We start from the raw sequence: 17,878 nt of genomic DNA, 5'->3' as shown, positions 1-17,878 counted from the left end.
AAACCTGCCGGTGTTAACATCTCACTGTTGATCCTGTGGTTGGCCCTGCTCGCTGTCTGTGTTGTGGTGCCAAGGCAGTGGACGTGTAAGAACAGTGGTAAAATGTCATCACTGTACCAACCTCTCACCTGACTTGGGGGGAGGGAGTGTGTGGGTGGGTGGGTACGCATGCTTGTGTTGTGTCATAGTGTCCCTGCACAGTGTCTATGCACAGTGTGTATGTGGGTGTGTGCATGTGTAGTGGAAGTGTGTGTGTGCCTTTGGAGCTGCGCTTCTGTAATCTGTAATCTCCATTTCTTGGCTCCAACGGTTTTCTCTCAGCTCTCTCAACACATGTTCTATATCCTCGTCTCTCGTTGTTCTGTGTTTTTCATCTGATTTGTTCAAGCGTTTCATCTGGTGTTCATCTGGTGCCCTGGCTCTTCTGCGTACCTGCCAGCCTGTGTGTTCTGAATGCTGATTGGCTGATCGGGCCAGTGAGATGATTGGAGAGTGGCCTCTTCGTTACCTAGTAGCTGTATTAACATAGTAGCTGTGTTGATCGCCATGGAGATTGCCTTTCTTTCTCTTCAGAACTCCTTCAAGGGGTCTTGTTCCTTGCCCAGGGGGACTTCTAGATGAAAGTTTTGACAATTTAGTAACTTTGTTGCCCTACTTATTGTACCATCATTACGTAAACTGCGAAATGACTTATTGTACCATCATTACGTAAACTGCGAAATGCACACTTGTAAATGGCACTGGTAAGTGCCTGGTGGTAATTTAGTTTTTCTCACATAATTAACGATCATCTGTGGCTTTAATCATGTATTCTCAGTCACATTTTCCGCCCACTGTCTAATCCCTGTGCTCTCTAAATTGCCTCTTTCAGTTCAAATGTCTCCCTGCATGTTTGTTTCTCTGTGGGCAAAACACAGGACCGACAGGGAGGAAATCTGTCGTTCGAAGTGAATCCACCAAGTTGAATTCCTTGCTTTTCCTATCACCACAAACAGAAATGGATTAACCGCCGTTCCACTCCCTTTCACACCGCCGTGTTCGGAGGAGTAAGCGGTAAATGGACGACATTTCCATGGCGCTCGTAGTCCTTTTTTCGACCTTGACGGTACTCGAAGCACCTTACATGTTTGCTTCTCATTCACACGCACACACACAAATGCCCATCAGGAGCAATGTGGGGTTCCGTATCTTAAACCACCAACCCTGATGAGAGTGGATGACCGGCTCCACCTCCTGAGCCACCACAGCTCTATAAACACAGGGATGTTGTTTGAAGAGGTGAGCCCAACCCATTAGACCCACCACACCAAAACCATCTTTCCATCACAACCTTCTGTGAGTTCCTTTTCTTCCTGGTTTCATCAGACATTGTGTGTGTGTTCCCCTCTCAGACAATGCTCTGCCCTGTTCCCCCAGCCCTGGCCTGAGCCAGACACAACGATCGCGTTTCACCCCCCGCACAACGCACGCACGTCGGACGGTTCGCTCGAACAGTCGGCCCTCTGTGCTTCCACGAGGGAGCGCTTAAAGGTCAAAGGTTGTCCCGGGTCACGCTCCTCTATTACCAGTAACTGTCAGAACTGAGGAGGTACAGTAGGCAGGTAGGGGCTTCGTAGAAACTGCAACCTTCAGCTTGAAGACTGTTTATGAATCCCATCATACAGTCTATCAACACCAAAACACATTCTCACATAATTCCTTAAAATTTGGAGAGATGAATAAAAGAGTGAAATTATGCAATATGAACCAAGGTTTTGATGTGCTTTTGCAGCTGAATATTTCACAGTGTCAACAGTACAAATAATGATGTTTATCGCTGAGCGGTGATCTGTATTCAATTAAGACATTTGTGGTTGATGTTTCTATCTGGTTGCTTTTGGTCTGCCTGGCCAACTATCTTCACGTGCTCCGCACAGCCTTCGTGAGCCTTCCAGGAAACATTTCTGCCCTACATTTCCATCGACCCCTGCGATTGCTGCCCCAAGTATAGCCCTGTCCTCGTGTCATTGCTCGGCCACTCCTGACGTCCGTTGAGGATTCTCAAGTCGTTCACGGCTGACATTGTTGTCGTTATTATTTTAGAATCGAGAGAACTGAGGCCATTCTACTCTCCAGCCTAGCAGGCGTGAACATTCTTTCATTTTATTTTGTTGCAAGGTTTGCTCCCCCCCCCCCCCCCCCCCCCCCCGTTTAAGCAAGATTAAAGATGCTGGATGTGTCCTATCTGTTGCTGACCGTGTGTGCGATGGAGGTGCTGCGAATAGAAAGCAGGGGTCCGTTGAAGATGGGCTCTATGTGCTCTGCATACAATTTCTCCGACACCTGATAATGTGGACAGACACCAATGCTGCAGTGTGTGTATGTGTCTGTGACGTGTTAGGATGGGTAAAGAGTCCGCATGACCTCCGTGTGTCGTCTTCGCTGGCCTTCCAGGAAGCACCCACTGAATCCTCCTAACGCCGTCTCCTCCCCTCTGTCTCCTCTCCCCGCCCTCCTCCCAGGTGTCCCTGGCTGACGAAGGCAGTCTCCCCCGCGGTGCCACTCTACAATGGCCTCGTCTTCCTCTTTGTGCTGGCCAACTTCAGCATGGCCACCTTCATGGACCCCGGCGTCTTCCCCAGAGGTCAGTATCTCCCCCAGCCTGTCCGTCTCTGTCTGTGACGAATGGGTCTATCTCTCTCTCTCTCTCCCCTAGGACGCACGTGTACTGTAGTCTGAAGAGGCCCTTCTCTTCCCCTCCTCCTGCACGCCCCCCCTCAGCTCCCCACACGGCCTGTTCAAGTTAACAGCCCAGCCCCAGGCTATCCCTGATCTACAGGCCTAACACGCAGCGTCCACAGGCAGGGCTGCCGCAGTCGACGCCTCCCCAAAGATCCATCATCCATTAGGGGAGTGCGAGCAGTGTGTTTTTTTCCCAGTCAGATGAATCTGGCCTGGCAGGTGTCTGCGATGCACTGCCCCCCCCCCCTGCACCCTGGTCTGTGTTTTGTAACGATTATTGTGTGCAGCCCCATTTGCCCCTGATGGTTGTAATGAGGTAGTTAAATGATAAGCACCTGTCTTAAGGCTGTGCTTCCTCCCACATAGAGGCGATAACGCTCAACGCACCGGCGGTCGGGATTGTATCTCTCTGAGGGAACCACGCTCTTGGGCGGCCTTTATCTCCGCTCTCTCTCTCTGAGAAAGAGAGAGAGAAAGAACGACATACTCTTATGGTTCTCCCCATGTGCACTTATTTGCTTTCCACAATGTATGCTTCATGTTTGGCTACTCGCAATGTTTCTCGTTGTTATGATCAGTGACCTATGCTCTTTTGTAAAGCTCTCTCTGTAGAGCTCTCTCTTGGAAGTCACTTTGGATAAATGCGTCTGCTAAATGAATAAATGTAAATGTAATGTCAATGTAAAGAGAGAGAAGCCCTCTCCTGCCTGGATCTGTGTAGTCTTGTGAAATTCCACCCAGTCTCCAAAATTGAATGTGTGGGGAAAAAACTACAAATCCCTACAGTGATTAGCACCATCAGCCTGATAACTACATTGTTTGATCGTTCAATAATTGTAGCAGCCAATATGGGATGTGAAGTATTATTTTTGGTGTAGCACCTTTTGATGTGTTTTGGCTGCGGTACAATTTCTTCTGCTGTGGCCTCCTTCCAAAAACCATTTGGAGCGACAGTATGAAAGAGTAGAACAATGTTGACATTTGATGTTTCAGACCGCTTGTCGAGGAGATCTATTTGAAGAGTCTGAAAGCCTGTAATAAGAGGCCACCCCAGACATTTCTTTTTTGTGAGCCAGAATTTGTGTGTGTGTGTGTGTGTCCAGCCATGCAGTGTGTGCGTTTGTGTTCAGAGTCTGAGCGTTCAGAAAGTATTCTTCCATCTCTCTGGTGTCGTGCTGAGGTCAAATGTGTCCAAGGCATAGAACTGCCGCTTGACTGAGACTTTCCAGAAACGAGTGCCCTGTACATAGACAGGAGGCAGCTTGGAGAAAAACATAAAAATGCAAATACTCTGATGTCCTCAAATGGAAGTGGACCGAAGATCATTAGAAGCTTGCGTCTGAGTGCATGAAATTACAGTTTTTAAGTTATCGCCACGTCAAATGGATTTCCATTGAACTTGTTTGTACTGCAAACAGACAGTTAGCCGTGGGGACCAACTTAATGTAAGACTACCTCCTGTTGTCCCTGTCAAGTGCAATCATAAATCAGATCTCTGCCTGCTTGTGCGTTTTATCTGTGTGTGTGTGTGTGTGCGCTCGTCTTTGTACTTGCCTTTGTGCGTCTGTTTGTGTGTGCGCTTGTCTGTGTTTCTTATCTGTGTGTGTGCTTGGTCTGTGTACTTGTGTGTGTGTCTGTACATGCGTGTGTTCATCTGTACGTGTGTCTGTCTCTCCTCTCAGCGGACGAGGACGAGGACAAAGACGACGACTTCCGGGCGCCGCTCTACAAGAACGTGGAGATCAAAGGCATCCAGGTCCGCATGAAGTGGTGCGCCACCTGTCACTTCTACAGACCCCCGCGCTGCTCCCACTGCAGCGTGTGTGACAACTGTGTCGAGGTAACGCGCGCACGCCACACTTAAGGGGACACACACTAGCCGATAGGAATCAAAGACAAGCACAAAAGCTTCATAGCAACTGTTTCCCAGCGCTGTGTTGAACCTTTTTCTACAACGCGCGTGTCTTTGACGCCTGTGTGCAAGCTGACAGTCACCTAGCGGTGGCGTTCCTCCCGGATAACTAGCCCTGCATCTGTCTTTCATGTTCACTCGCTCTGTCTGCTACGTAGGTCAAACAGGACTTTGATGTAGAGCTACAGAGACATTTTCTCTTTTTCAAACACCACTGGTACTGTGTAATTCATGACTCCCAACTGCAAAACACATTCCAACAGTCATTCTCAACAGAACTCATCCCAGCAGAGCAATTGTGGCGCACGCCTTTCAGCCTTCAAGTTTAAGTCACGCTCTCCGTGCAAATCCGTTTTCTCCGTCACGACTCGAACGGCTGACTTGCCTCTCTGTTCCCGCCAGGACTTCGACCACCACTGCCCCTGGGTCAACAACTGCATCGGCCGGCGGAACTATCGCTACTTCTTCCTCTTCCTCCTCTCCCTCAGCATCCACATGGTGGGCGTGTTCGCCTTCGGCCTGCTGTTCGTGCTGCACCACGCCGAGCAACTGGGGACGCTGCACACCACCGTCACGTATCCTTACGCCCTCTCCTACTCAGTCTTGGTTTGTTTTGGGGGGGGGGGGGGGGGGGGGGGGGGGGGGGGGGGGAGTCGTCACAAAGTAGTCCCTTCCGGTGTGTAGGCTGTGGGAGGCGTTTGGGGGGAGGGACAGTGGGGATGGTTTGGGGGCAGTGAGAGAGGGGAAGGTTTGGGGGCAGTGAGAGTGGGGATGGTTTGGGGGCAGAGAGAGTGGGGAAGGTTTGGGGGCAGTGAGAGTGGGGATGGTTTGGGGGCAGTGACAGTGGGGAAGGTTTGAGAGCAGCTGTTGGTGTCCTTGACCTGCGGGGTCAGTCTGGTGGTGATGTGCATCACAGGGCTGTTCTTCATTCCTGTCATGGGGCTCACTGGCTTCCACATGGTGCTGGTGGCTAGGGGGCGCACCACCAACGAGCAGGTGACGGCCTACACACACTTACACACACACTCACACACACACATGCAGCATGTATATACACACACATACACGGTGGTAAAAAAGTGGTGTCTACTTGTGTTCGGATCACCGGAAATTTAAACCCCATTGTAAACTGTATCCATGTCAGCCTGTCAGTACAAGTACATGCACCATACATGACATCATGCATATGGTTCTATTATATGGTGACACTCAGCCCTGTGTCTCATCTTGCCCCCTCAAGATGAGACACAGTAGCTCTGTGTGTGTGTGTGTGTGTGCATGAGTGTGTGGGGACGTCCATGCACTGTGTGTGTGTGTATAAATGTGTGTGTGTGTGTATAAATGTGTGTGTGTGTACGTACACGTCTTCCCTGCCCACTCTAAACAACCTCTTATGTTCCACAGGTGACTGGCAAGTTCCGCGGAGGAGTAAATCCCTTCACGAGGGGTTGCTGTGGCAACGTGAAGTATGTCTTGTGCAGTCCTCTGGCTCCCAGGTAATCATGATGGGGGGGTCACACTGGGGGTCACACCCCTGTCCTAGAGTAGCTTTAAACACCAAAGAGTCTGGAGTGGGCTTAACATGCATCCTAACGAAATAGAATAGAGTTAGACCAATAGCCGTGTGTGTGTGTGTGTGTGTGGGGGGGGGGGGGGTAGTCCAGTTCTGCCTGGTTGCAACCAGATTCCCTGGGGAATGGCAGATGGCTGGGAGAATTGAATCACTTTACTGAACAACAGCTAAAGGAAATCTGAGCACAGACCAAGTCTTTACGCTCTGTCATACCTAGGACGTGGGCCCCTGGGCCCCCTTCAACAGCCCCCAGGGAAACAGCAGCACACACTGAACACTTACCACTGTAGCCACAGATAGACCTAACCAGATGGGGATAGATGGGGTTCTTGAACGCAGCTCTCCGATATTCCCACCAAAGGGGGTCGTCAGTGAGCTCCATGCCCCCCCCCCCCCTTTTCCCCAGATACACGGTGGACCCCCGTAAGAAGCCCCCCGTCTCCGTGCAGCCCCCCTTCCTCAGGCCTGACCTCTCCGACAGACTGGTCACCATCAAGGTCAGCGATAACGGCATCCATGGGAGCACCATCATCCGCTCCAAAGTAAGCTCCTCCTTCCCCACGGCGCTCCCTGGCATGCCCGTGTCCCCTCTGAAAGATGCCCATTTGAACCCGCTTCCTCCTCCTCCTCCTCAGTCCAAGATCAGCCTGGATGGACTGGAGGGCAAGGAGCCCCAGCAGCCCCCCCTGCCCCCCAAGGCAGACCGCTACAACCAGCTGAAGAACCAGCTCACCTCCAGCGAAGGCTAGTCATGGAGCTGTCTGCCTGCCTGTCTGCCTGTCTGTGTCTGTCTCTCTCTGTCTGCCTGTCTGTCTGTGTGTCTGTCTGCCTGTCTTGCTCTTTCTCTGGGTCTTCTTCCGAGGGTGTCGAGGTTGCTGTGATCTAAGGCCTGTTAGCATGGCAAGGCAGGCCGTTCTTCAGAGAGACGGAGACAAAGTGTGTCGTGGTCCAGAGAATCAGCCGCAAATATGTGGGAGGGGTGGGGTGTGGAGAGGGAGAGGGTGGGGGGTGTTTAAGTGAAGTGAATGCCGTTACAGTACTTGGGTGGAACTTGGCTTGGTGAAGGGTTCAGGGAGAGGAAGATGGATGTTTATCTGACCCTGCTTAATTCGACTGAATGACTGCCTGGTTGTGTTTAATCGCCTTGAGCTGTGGGGCGAGCTATTGAGAGAGGGGGTTCTATTGCACAGAGGCAATTCCCACCAGACACACTGTGATCTATCTCAGTGTTAAGCAGAGGGATATGAAAATAAATCTCCACACACCTTCTACAGTCGGTCGGTGCCTTGGTGCATTATGTCAGGGGCTGCATGTGTTTCTTGACAGGGTTTTCCTATGACACACTGCTGCCACCTAGTGGTGACTAGTGATAAAGCATCCTTCATGAATCAAACCTTCCGAACAAAATGTTTTCATTTCCTAGCGCATTCACACTCAAGGGGAAATGAATAGCTCATCAAACCTGTATGGATAGTAATTAGTGTTGATTATGGAATGCCTAATTCCTCTCTAGAAAAAGAAATCTCTCAAGAGGCTTTGGTTGATGTAGGATACTGGTTGTGTTGGTCTGGTGTGGTGTGATGATTCCGTTCTCTCTCTCTTCTCCTTCTAGAAAGTTCACCGTCCGGTAAGACCCACCCCTCCACCCCGGCCATGTACAAGTACCGCCCCTCCTTTGGCACCATCCCGAAAGTTCACTACCACGCTGCTGACGAGAAGGTCAGAATCAAAGGGCACTCCATGGCTTTTATTCATTCTGTATTAAATAATTCACCAACACTTTACATGAAGGTTACACTATCTACCAGGTACCTTTTGTAGCAATACAACGTTACAGGTACATTGGAATTGCTATATTGAAATGCTGATAAGTGGATTGATTGTAAGAGGATGTTGAACATAATCACCACAACATTTGAGATATAGGCATATGTGTTCATTGAAATGACATCCCAACTGTGAAAGAATATTGAAAGAATTGTAATACGCTTTCAAACTGTGCCAAAGGATGTTTTATTGAGTTGCATTGTGTTCTCTAACACCCACGTCTCTGGTGTGTGTCTGTTCAGATCGCGATGCCTGACGACTGCAGGACGTCGGCGATCTTGGAGGAGGGCGGCACCCGGGGCCACGACTACCGCTCGGAGCCCAACCTGGACCTGCCAGACTACCGCAACGCGCCCCTCCACCGCACCTTCCAGTCGTCTCCCTTCCAGCTGGACTCCTACCCCACCACCTCGCGCTCCCTCAGCCTGAAGCAGGCACACCGCCGGGGGGGTGGGAAGGGCCAGCTCCCCTCCCTCCAGCCCGAGGCGGCCCCCTTCACCCCCTACAAGAGCGTCTTCTCCCCCAACACCATGTCCAACCGCAACGGCAGCCTCTCCTACGACAGCCTCCTGGCCCCCGGCCTCTCCCCGGGCGCCGCCAGCGTCGCCGCCGACTGTGTGACCCACCCTGGGATGCCCTCCATGGGCTTCCACTCGCCCTACCTGCCCACCAAAATGTGCCACATCCGGGGGCCCGAACTGCAGAGGCAGCTGCCTCCCACCTACAGCCCAGTGCTGACAGCCAGAGGGCTGGGCAGGCAGTCCCCCCACCCCAGGGACCCGTCCCCGGTGCGCTACGACAACCTCTCCAAGACCATCATGGCCTCCATCCAGGAGCGGAAGCAGATGGAGGAGAGGGAGAAGCTGCAGGTGCTCCGAGGGCGTGCCCAGGCCTACGCCTCGGACTCGGGCATGTTCGACAGCCCAGGAGGTTACGGCCTTCCCCAGGGCCCCTACTTCCCGGACGTGCCCCGCGGCCCCGGCTCCAGAGGCCAAACGCCCCCGGCCTACGGGGGGTCCCGGGACAACCTGATGGGGGTGGGCTTGGTGGGCTACGGCCAGCGGACCCCCGTGCTGCGCTCGGGGGGCTCCACGTTGGGCCGGGCCCCCAGGACTTCCACCAGCTCCCTCCACACGGAGCACAGCAGCAGCAGCAGCCGGGGCCCCGAGCCCCTGTACCGCTCCCCGGCCCACCAGCCCCACCAGTCCCCCGCCATATCCCGCTCCCCCTCCTACACCCACCAGAAGGTCTCCTTCATCAGCGCCCTGGAGAGGACTGACTCTCCCCGCCTGGGGGGCCCAAGGTATGCTGTCTAGCTTCTCATCGCGTACCTCTGGCATGAGCTGGGCATGAGCTGGGCATGAGCTGGGGCGGGGAAGGGGGGGAGGTGGGGGTTGGGGCCTGGCCCCCCCTCCCCAACCGCTCTGCATCTCCGACATGGAGCCAGAGAGGCCCCAGGCTGCGTTAGCATCCGTGTTCTTGTTCAGCATGCACCCATGTACAGGGATTCATAGCATTCATCTTTCTGATAACTACTGTGTGTCGTCCTGTTTGTCATTGGGATTCAATATTTTAGGGAATTAATGCATGCTTTTGTATTTTTCTAAATTTCATGGGAAATAAATGTGCTTCATTCCACTTTTCTTTCCTCGTTTTTGCTTCTTCACCCTCCTAAACGCATATTGTAACACCATTTCTCCATGCTTCTATTTATACCCTTGAATCCACCATAACACACTAATGCAACTTCATCGCACAATCTGTCTCCATCACTGTCGGTCCCACATAAACTCTTGTTTGGGAAATCTTGGCATGTCTTTCATTACTCTTTCCTCTTTCCTCTTCACAACATGCCAACACCTAAACAGGTGGAGATTTTGAAATCAAATTCACCCAAAACATTGTTTTTGTCTCCCCTATTCAGAGAAGCCATGATGCAAAGTAAAGTCAATGGCCAGATGGACTGCCACCAAGGAGCCGCCCCCTGCAGTGTTCAAGGCCCCCCCCTCAGTCCTAATCGTCATGGTAACGTCAAAAAGGTGACAGGTGTCGGGGGCACCACCTATGAGATATCTGTGTGAGATGGGCGGGGCTATCAAACCAGGATGGATGCTGGGTGGCCACTGTCATGGCAACAGTCTCCAAGGTCAACAACCATGCCACATAAGGAGAATTGTCTTCTTCCTTATTTTGATCAGCTATTGACCAATCAAGGAGGCATAGTACTTCCTGCTTGGAGATTATTGTCCAATTGGAGGCTGCCTCTGTTTTCACAGGCCTAGAGTAAGTTTGGTGATTGTATGCGTGTCTGTACTGGAGGGGTTGGTCGTGATTGTTGTGTTTCATCACACCTGAGGGCTTATCTATGTAAGGGTGTTTTGCTGTTGATCCGTTTTGTGGCTTGTGGTATTGATCATCGGTCAGTGTCATCCACACCTCTCAACTCTGGTACTTTGTTACAGCTGTTGAAGTTGTTGCTCTCACAAAGTACTTACAGAGAAAGACCCACTTAAGAAAACACTATTGAATGACATTATAAAACGTATATGACTCTCTGACTCTCTTGTTCCATTATACTACAAAGCTATGGAAAGCCACATGAAAATTGCTCTGTGTGAAGTTGGTCAAACTCTTATAGAGACCTGGTGCTTTACATCCTCTTTATCATCTAACCATGTCAAGAAAAAAAAATACAATTTCATTGCAGAACAGCACGTTAGGAGCAGGATTTAAGAACCAGTGTTCCATTTGTAATGAATATTGAATATTTAGTCAACCCAAGCTAAATGAGGTCAATAACAAGTTGTAGCAGCTGCAGATGGAGTGGGACAGTGTAGTGTGGCTGATGGCAGAGGCCCTGGTCCTGCTTGTGTTTTCACCCTGCCTGGGTGAGTTTGAGGGTCTTTCCCGAAGGTTAGATCTCCTTCTCTTGTATACATATATGTAACAGAGTTACAGTCTATACGTTACTGTATACTGAATAATGTTGTCCAATGTCCTCGTTATGAATAGGGAAGATAAATGGGAGCCACTCAGTCTGACATTAAACTGAGGTGGCTTGGGTTCCGGAACATTCTGAATACCTCATTTAAATTGGTACTAGTCCTGTTTAGTGCTTTACCAACAAGATAGGTGCTCAGCCCCATACAGGCAACACACCTGCTTATTTGTATTTTGTTTAGCAGGTCACACTGTAATTATGTTCAGGCATATAGTTATCTTTGCGACAATTCATATCAAGAGAATGAAACCAGTGCAAACGTAGTCACTGACTGTCATTAAATGAAGTTAAACCGATCACTCATTGTTTATTTTGTAGTTTTTTTATTGGTTTGTTTTTTATACCCAACCTTTCAAAAATGTTTGATACATCTTGCTTTTTTATACAGATACTCAAGCTTGAAATGGATGTTTGTATTTTGAGTTGATTTTAGGTTTATTTTCTTTTTTTTATGACGTATAACTTAAATAAATAAAGGAACTAATAAATAATAGAGCAGACACAGGGAAGGTTATCATAGTTTGTTGTATTTTGCTGTGTAAAAAAGTAATCAATGAATTTGTATGACAAAGAAACATAAGGGTATGCAGCAGATGTCAGGAATCCAAGAGGGACACATGTCCACACACTGACCACCCCTCCTCCTGTCCCTGAAGGTGGGTTCAGAGGAAAGACTGAACTCTTTGAACGGACTCGCTCATTCTATTTCTCTGCCCCAAAGTGACTGTCATCATGACGTCATCGGGCTGAGGCCATCCATCTGCTCTTAGCAGCTGTCCGGTACAGCCAACCACAGTAGATGAGACCAGCCATAAGAAAAAGACAACTATGGGACTGTTTATGGCAGTGTTGTTCACTGAAGAAAAATATAGTTTCATAGGTACAATGAATATTTTTGTCCATAAAAAAGAAACCCTGATTAAATCTAGCTTGATCATTTTCCTGTTTTGTTTTGTTGGTTTATGCTTGTATTCCATTCTTTCTGAAAGAATAGCGCAGAATGCGTGAACACTTCTTTTTGCCGTATGTTGTTTATTTGGCAACCTCAAAATGACCACTTCAGCTACAGGATCCACCATGGTGGCCTTTCAAGAGGACAAGGATGTTTACAGCACAAATAGCCTACATCCAGTGGAATTGTGGTGCCTAAGTCAATAAAGGTCACCACAAAGTCCCTCAATTATCTAGGTTTAACTGTACTTTATTGCAAGATGGTAACAGCTCTGACTTCCAACACAGATTGCTAAAACTGTGACAGATAACATTAGATCTGACAAGTCTTGTGATTTATGGTCAAGTTAACAAACAACTGACCTGATATATTGAACATCCTTCAAGCACACGCAAAATTATATTCCCCCTAAAGAAATGCTATTTTCTGTCATTTATTTAAGCAATTATCTGTTACATTGCACCTAATCACATTTGAACACTGTTGGGTCATGCCTGTTGCTGCCTGTCATGATTGTGAGAAGATGTTATCTATGAAATGGTATGACTATAGAAGATGGAGAATAATATACAATATATTGTTAATGTACATGATGGACTATTTTTGTGGAAAGAAAAATATTTGCCACTTGGTGACCATAAATAAAAGAACGTTTCCAATAAACAAGTGAAGCGTCTTGATTATTTTTCATGAAAATACTTAAGTGGACAGTGTTTCCTTTTACTCTCACATGGACAAACATTCTGAAAGGAAAACAATGAAGTTGCCTCAGTAACAACGAAGTCAAAAGCAGCTTGTCCTTTGTTCTTTAGAACCCAGACACCAGGAAAGGCCTTTCCATGTAGACGACTGACGAGCTAGCCTGGGACTTGGTCTTGGAATGACAGATGTACATCCATTTTTCTTGAGTACACACACAATTGATCTTTGGAACAGCACCATTTAGACCAGTGGTTCTCAACCCTGGTCCTTGATACCCCCTGCCCTGCATGTTTGAGATGTTTCCCTGCTCCAATACACCTGAATCTAATGAATGGTCGTTATCCGGCTTCTGCAGAGCTGGATAACGACCAGATCATTAGAATCAGGTGTGGAGCAGGGAAACATCTAAAACATGCAAGTCAGGGGGTCCGAAGGACCAGGTTTGAGAACCACTTAAACCAATTATACTTGCTTTAGTAAAAATAAAATCAATTGATTATTTTGATTTTAAAATTTTTACTCCCCCCCCACTTTCAACTTCATCCTGCATCCAACCAAATCTTGGCCGACAGACTAGCACCAAATTTGGATACTGGATATACCAGTTTATGTTGTCACCTCCCAATACATTTTCATACAAACTAGTGAGAACAACTCCATGGTCTTTGAGAGCTTTTATTGGAAGGTGAAGGAATTGTCTCAAACCATTTGAGTGCAAATGAAAAGCAACATTTCATCCATGTACATTTATTTACAGATGAAACTGGCACTTTGAGGCAAGGTCAACTCAATCAGTGGGTTAAGAGTTAGGACAGAGTGGAGTCCTGACATGGCCATGTCACTATCTCTAACTTTACAGAATCTACATGCTTTCTGCTTCAGGTCCAGGGAATGTTCATGACTTCAAAACAAGCTAGAGCCACTGGTAAGGATCTTGCGTCAGGATGTAGCCTACACCGATATCTGATAAACCGTTGTCTTGAATTTGGTGCGATAAACCTTAGTAAACACCTAAAAAAAAAAACTGGAACACTTGGTAATATTGACGTAAGTGCATCAAATTGCCAACAGCTGCGATTCAACACCTGGTATATGCTGCTGTTACCAGTTACGTTGAAGCTCAGTTATCTAAACACGCTTCCCCCTCCTTGTTAATCTCCCCCAACATGATGACACCTGGAGCAAGTACAACCGACATATTAAATCAGCACCCCCGATTCATTTGGCCATGATAGGGGAGAGCCTGGTTGACCAGTGGAGGAAGCCTTTAAGACAGAGACTTGATCCCTTTCAAAGAGTTTCCTGTCCATGCTAGCCTCCTGAATCCTCTTCCCTCAACGCTACCTCTACTAAAAAATAAAAGTAAACTAAGAACATTTGCCCAATGTGGGAATGATCAATATCACAAGCCTCATGTTATGGTTAGTTGTGATGACAGTAACTAAAGATGACAGTTGAATTTCCATGATAGATGAGAGGGTGTGAGTGGGGAGGGGCACATTTTAATGCAGCATTTCTTGTTGTCGTTTTTTTGAGCGGCACCTAGGTCTTGTGATCTCCAGGCAAACAAATCATAAAAAGAAAAACAAAACAAATCAATATGCAAGTGTCCAAATTCAGTTTCTTTAGAGTCTATCGTAGAAAAAGAGGAAAATGACAAGTCGAAGATCTGGTAAAGCAAGTTCTTGGTTTCATTTCTCCTCTTTCGCCTGTTCTTCTTTCTTCTCTTCCCCTTTCTTCTCTTCCCCGGTCTTGTCATCCGACGTCTTGGTCTTGCCCTCGTCCTTCACAGTGAGCTCCTCCAGCTTCTCCGCCACTTTGTTTGCACTGTCAGTATCCCCTGTGGAACACAATAAAACATTGATGTCAAACCAACTTCCGGAACATTCGCCACAGACGTGTGTTTATCAAGCTCATTAGCGGAGGTTAGAGGCGAGACAACAGGCTTGTTGTGTATAATGAGGAGAGCTGAAAAGAACATTTTGGACTGTGAGCAGGACATACCATCCCTGACCTTCTGGTAGGAGGGTCAGCGAGTGTTACATTCTGCATGTTAATGTAGCAGACAGAAAAAGTTCCCGGTAGGAAGGATCAGCTGGGAACAGAGTGAGTCTGCATATTTCTCCCCCACCCCAGATGCATAGAGAAGCGTCTTGAAGATTTTCCACCTACCCGATCCCTCTTGAAATTTCCGGACCTCCTCCTTGCATTCATCGAACTTCACCTTGAATTTCTGAGCATCTAAAAAGAAGGAAAGACATATGGTCACTTATTACTACACCCAAGTCATACACCAGAACCCCTCTGGCACTTTTCAAAACAAATCCTTTGGACGGATTGCGTGGCGTCTTGTCGAGACTTACTTTCTGCGTTGAGGAAACGAATGGCCAGAAGCTCTGGTTTGGGATGTTCATCTGCAAAGTCTGCTAGTGTGTTCCATACCCAGGCCCGGTCACTGCCCGCGTTGGGCTTCAGGTCCATCGCAGGGGAAACTGAAGACGCACACAATAATAACAATCATGTTTTATGTACCTTTAATGCTCATTGTACAGCAAGCGCAACTCACAGACAGGGGTGGGGCAGTAAGGGTGCAGAAAGCCAAACTCACTGTGGTGGTTGGCACAGATTTTCAAGGTCCTGTCTCTCCTCATCAGGAGGCGGATGGTGCCCTTCTCTTTGTGTCGCAGCAGCTTGACGTCGCCCGTGCCTCGCTCCTTCCACTCTGGGGGCTCGTTCTCAGACGCAAAGCGGTACAGCTTGGCTCGCCTTGGGGGGGGGGACGAGACGAGAGCAGGTTGTGGTTTGATGGGGTTCCCCAAGACTGCCTTTGTTCGTTCACTTCACATGCACTCACTTCGACGCGCATGACTTACATTTAAATGTAGTCATTTAGCAGACGCTCTTATCCAGAGCGACTTACAGTAGGTACAGGGACATTCTCCCCGAGGCAAGTAGGGTGAAGTGCCTTGCCCAAGGATATGTCATTTAGCACGGCCAGGAATCGAACCAACAACCTTCTGATTAATAGCCCGACTCCCTAACCGCTCAGCCATCTGACCCCCTACACTTAAGGGAATGCCAAATCCTGCCCCCTCCCCATATGAAAATGTGATGCTGAGGGTACAGAAACAGCAACCTCGAAAGCAATGCCGTTTAGTACAACACGTACATTTTGAAGAGCTCTTCCTCGTCCTCCTCTAGTGTTTTCACATCCTGCTCGGGGAGGGACACGATGGGCTCAAAGTGAGGGTCGTGGTTGGTATCTTCTGCATTATCTGTGGATGCATCATGTTCTTCTTGTGGCTCCTACAAGGGGAAACAAGAGATTTAAAAACACCATTTAGAACTATATTTCACATGATTTCAGAAACTTTGAGTGGACTTTTTGGGGGTTTCATCTAGTTGCAACTAGATTACTTCAGGTCGTTAAGATCCGAGGTACAGCCCTCAGTGGGAAAGCGTCCACACCGACCGCACAGCAGTGTGAATAGAGGGATTGTGGAGATCAAGGTTTGGGGCTCTCTTTTGTATTCGCTTCACAGTTACCACTGGCTTGCAGATGGCTGGTGCTGAGCCAAGCAAATGTGTGCAAATGTGCTTTGCCATTCCATGGCAAATAGGTGTAGTAGTTCTCAGCTTGTAGTAAAACCATTCAATACCAAAGTATCAAAAGTTACTATGGGTGCGTGCAGAAAGTGGTAGTAATTATGTGAAATGTATTTCATGCTTGACCTGCAGAGATCTTGTTCCATGTAATACATTACATTTTTGACAAGCCATTAACTAGTTATCTGAACTACACGTTCGTTGACAAATGCTAAGAACATAGCCTTGCTAACCAAATGGAAGTCTGAAAACTTTAAGCGGAGGGGCGCATGTGACTCCATGCTTCCAGGAAACCAAAAAGGCACATTTGCCAGTCATCTCCATCACTGACTAGGTAGATTTAACGTAAAAACAAAGACGTATGGGATATCAAGCCAGTAGTGTAACCGCTAGAACCAACGCCTGCTTGGTCAAAATGTAGTATGTTTAACATAAAACACCAGTACATTAAGTTGCCAAGCAGAGTTTGGCCTGCTGTGTTTGAGCTAGCTAGCCTAGCTTTTAAGCTAGCGTGTTTGCTGCGAATGCTAGGCCATACATGGAGCTCCACACATCGACACTTGTAAAGGTAGCTCACTAACAATTAAACAACCTAGCAATCGTGCGTGCACTTCCCACTTTCAAAGACGCAGTTGTCAGTCCAATTAAAAGTTAGCTAGCTACATGATGCGATAGTAAACTATCATAGCGACCAAGTTTGCTGATAACAGCACACTAGGCTACACAGGCTAGCTTGCATCATTCTGCATCGCAGCTAACAACTGTTGTCAGGTGAGAAAACAATTTTCAAAGCCAAATGCGTAGAATTAAATCATGACTTAACCCGACGACAGTGTGATTATCTGCACATCAGCGAGCCAATTGCTCTTTAGCTCGGTAAAGTATATACCTAAAGAGGGACACATTGAAATAGCCAATTTTGATAAGCTAGCTAGCAAGTTAATGATTGGCTAACTAGATAGCTGACCATTTAGCCCAAAACCAGACCAGGCTAGAGAAAGGCGGCAAAAGTACACTGTTTTACACTTTCTTTACACATTAAACACATTCAACGTACACCTTTTATTTCACCTGTCTTACTAGTTACCACAATAAAGCAAATGTTCACTATTTACGCCTAACTGAAACAAACTGGCATTGTTAATTTAGATCCTAGTCGGCATTTTCCTCTTTGCAGTGCCTAGTTAACTTTGATAATACCAATGAAAATACATATTTTTAAATAAAATGTTCATTTCAATGCATTTAAGATACTTTAAAACATAAAAAAATCGTTATCTCACCTTCGGATCTGCCATATTAATGTAGATGTTTATAGATGATGGAAGTTATTCGAAAGATTCAAACCAAACTCGTCCTTCCCTATGGTTTTCTTACGCCTCTTCCTGCTGCTGGTACTGCGACTTGCTTTCGCGCGCTGAAATTTGCTGCTATGCTACAGCATAAACCCTTTGCAACGTTGACAAACATATTTGACATGAATTAATCAATTGTGCTTCACACAAACAAAAGTTAATTGCAATGCAAGTATTATTTTTTTGATCATCTATTCGTGTATAGACAATTTTAATAACTTAGGTTTAT

At 47.6% G+C, this 17,878-nt stretch overlaps 2 protein-coding genes and 1 non-coding gene across 3 annotated transcripts in view; 1 reads left to right on the top strand and 2 right to left on the bottom strand.

Annotated features, from left to right (window-relative positions):
• zdhhc8b (zinc finger DHHC-type palmitoyltransferase 8b) overlaps positions 1-11,637 on the top strand; it is a 41,487-nt gene extending 29,850 nt beyond the window's left edge. Inside the window, exons 2-11 of the mRNA XM_047015978.1 lie at positions 2,502-2,623; positions 4,404-4,561; positions 5,036-5,208; positions 5,527-5,629; positions 6,038-6,129; positions 6,613-6,748; positions 6,842-6,950; positions 7,819-7,925; positions 8,276-9,336; positions 9,958-11,637. Coding sequence (XP_046871934.1) covers positions 2,502-2,623; positions 4,404-4,561; positions 5,036-5,208; positions 5,527-5,629; positions 6,038-6,129; positions 6,613-6,748; positions 6,842-6,950; positions 7,819-7,925; positions 8,276-9,336; positions 9,958-10,114 — 2,218 coding nt within the window. The 3' untranslated portion in view covers positions 10,115-11,637. The remainder of the gene's footprint in view (positions 1-2,501; positions 2,624-4,403; positions 4,562-5,035; positions 5,209-5,526; positions 5,630-6,037; positions 6,130-6,612; positions 6,749-6,841; positions 6,951-7,818; positions 7,926-8,275; positions 9,337-9,957) is intronic.
• A 1,710-nt stretch (positions 11,638-13,347) lies between these two features.
• On the bottom strand, positions 13,348-17,697 carry ranbp1 (RAN binding protein 1). The gene is made up of 6 exons (XM_047015983.1): positions 17,578-17,697; positions 15,858-15,994; positions 15,297-15,454; positions 15,052-15,180; positions 14,861-14,929; positions 13,348-14,528 (listed from the first exon to the last, which is right to left on the bottom strand). The coding sequence occupies exons 1-6, from the start codon at positions 17,590-17,592 to the stop codon at positions 14,380-14,382; spliced, it is 657 nt and encodes a 218-aa protein (XP_046871939.1). The 5' UTR covers positions 17,593-17,697; the 3' UTR covers positions 13,348-14,379.
• LOC124464157 lies at positions 14,674-14,804 on the bottom strand. Its single transcript, XR_006955692.1, has one exon. It is a non-coding gene; the product is annotated as a small nucleolar RNA SNORA77 (small nucleolar RNA).
• Positions 17,698-17,878: the final 181 nt, after the last annotated feature.

Source organism: Hypomesus transpacificus, unplaced genomic scaffold, assembly GCF_021917145.1.
Source record: "Hypomesus transpacificus isolate Combined female unplaced genomic scaffold, fHypTra1 scaffold_31, whole genome shotgun sequence".
Taxonomy (NCBI): Eukaryota; Metazoa; Chordata; class Actinopteri; order Osmeriformes; family Osmeridae; genus Hypomesus; species Hypomesus transpacificus.
Note: the sequence above shows the minus strand (reverse complement) of the source record. Positions and strands in the feature narration are given on the sequence as shown.

What these genes read in the sequence shown, in the direction of transcription:
- ranbp1 (XM_047015983.1), bottom strand. An exon ending in TCGTTTCCTCAACGCAGAAA is followed by an intron (nt 14,930 to 15,051) that starts GTAAGTCTCGAC and finishes CCTTCTTTTTAG; the next exon opens with ATGCTCAGAAATTCAAGGTG. An exon ending in GAAATTTCAAGAGGGATCGG is followed by an intron (nt 14,529 to 14,860) that starts GTAGGTGGAAAA and finishes TGTGTTCCACAG; the next exon opens with GGGATACTGACAGTGCAAAC.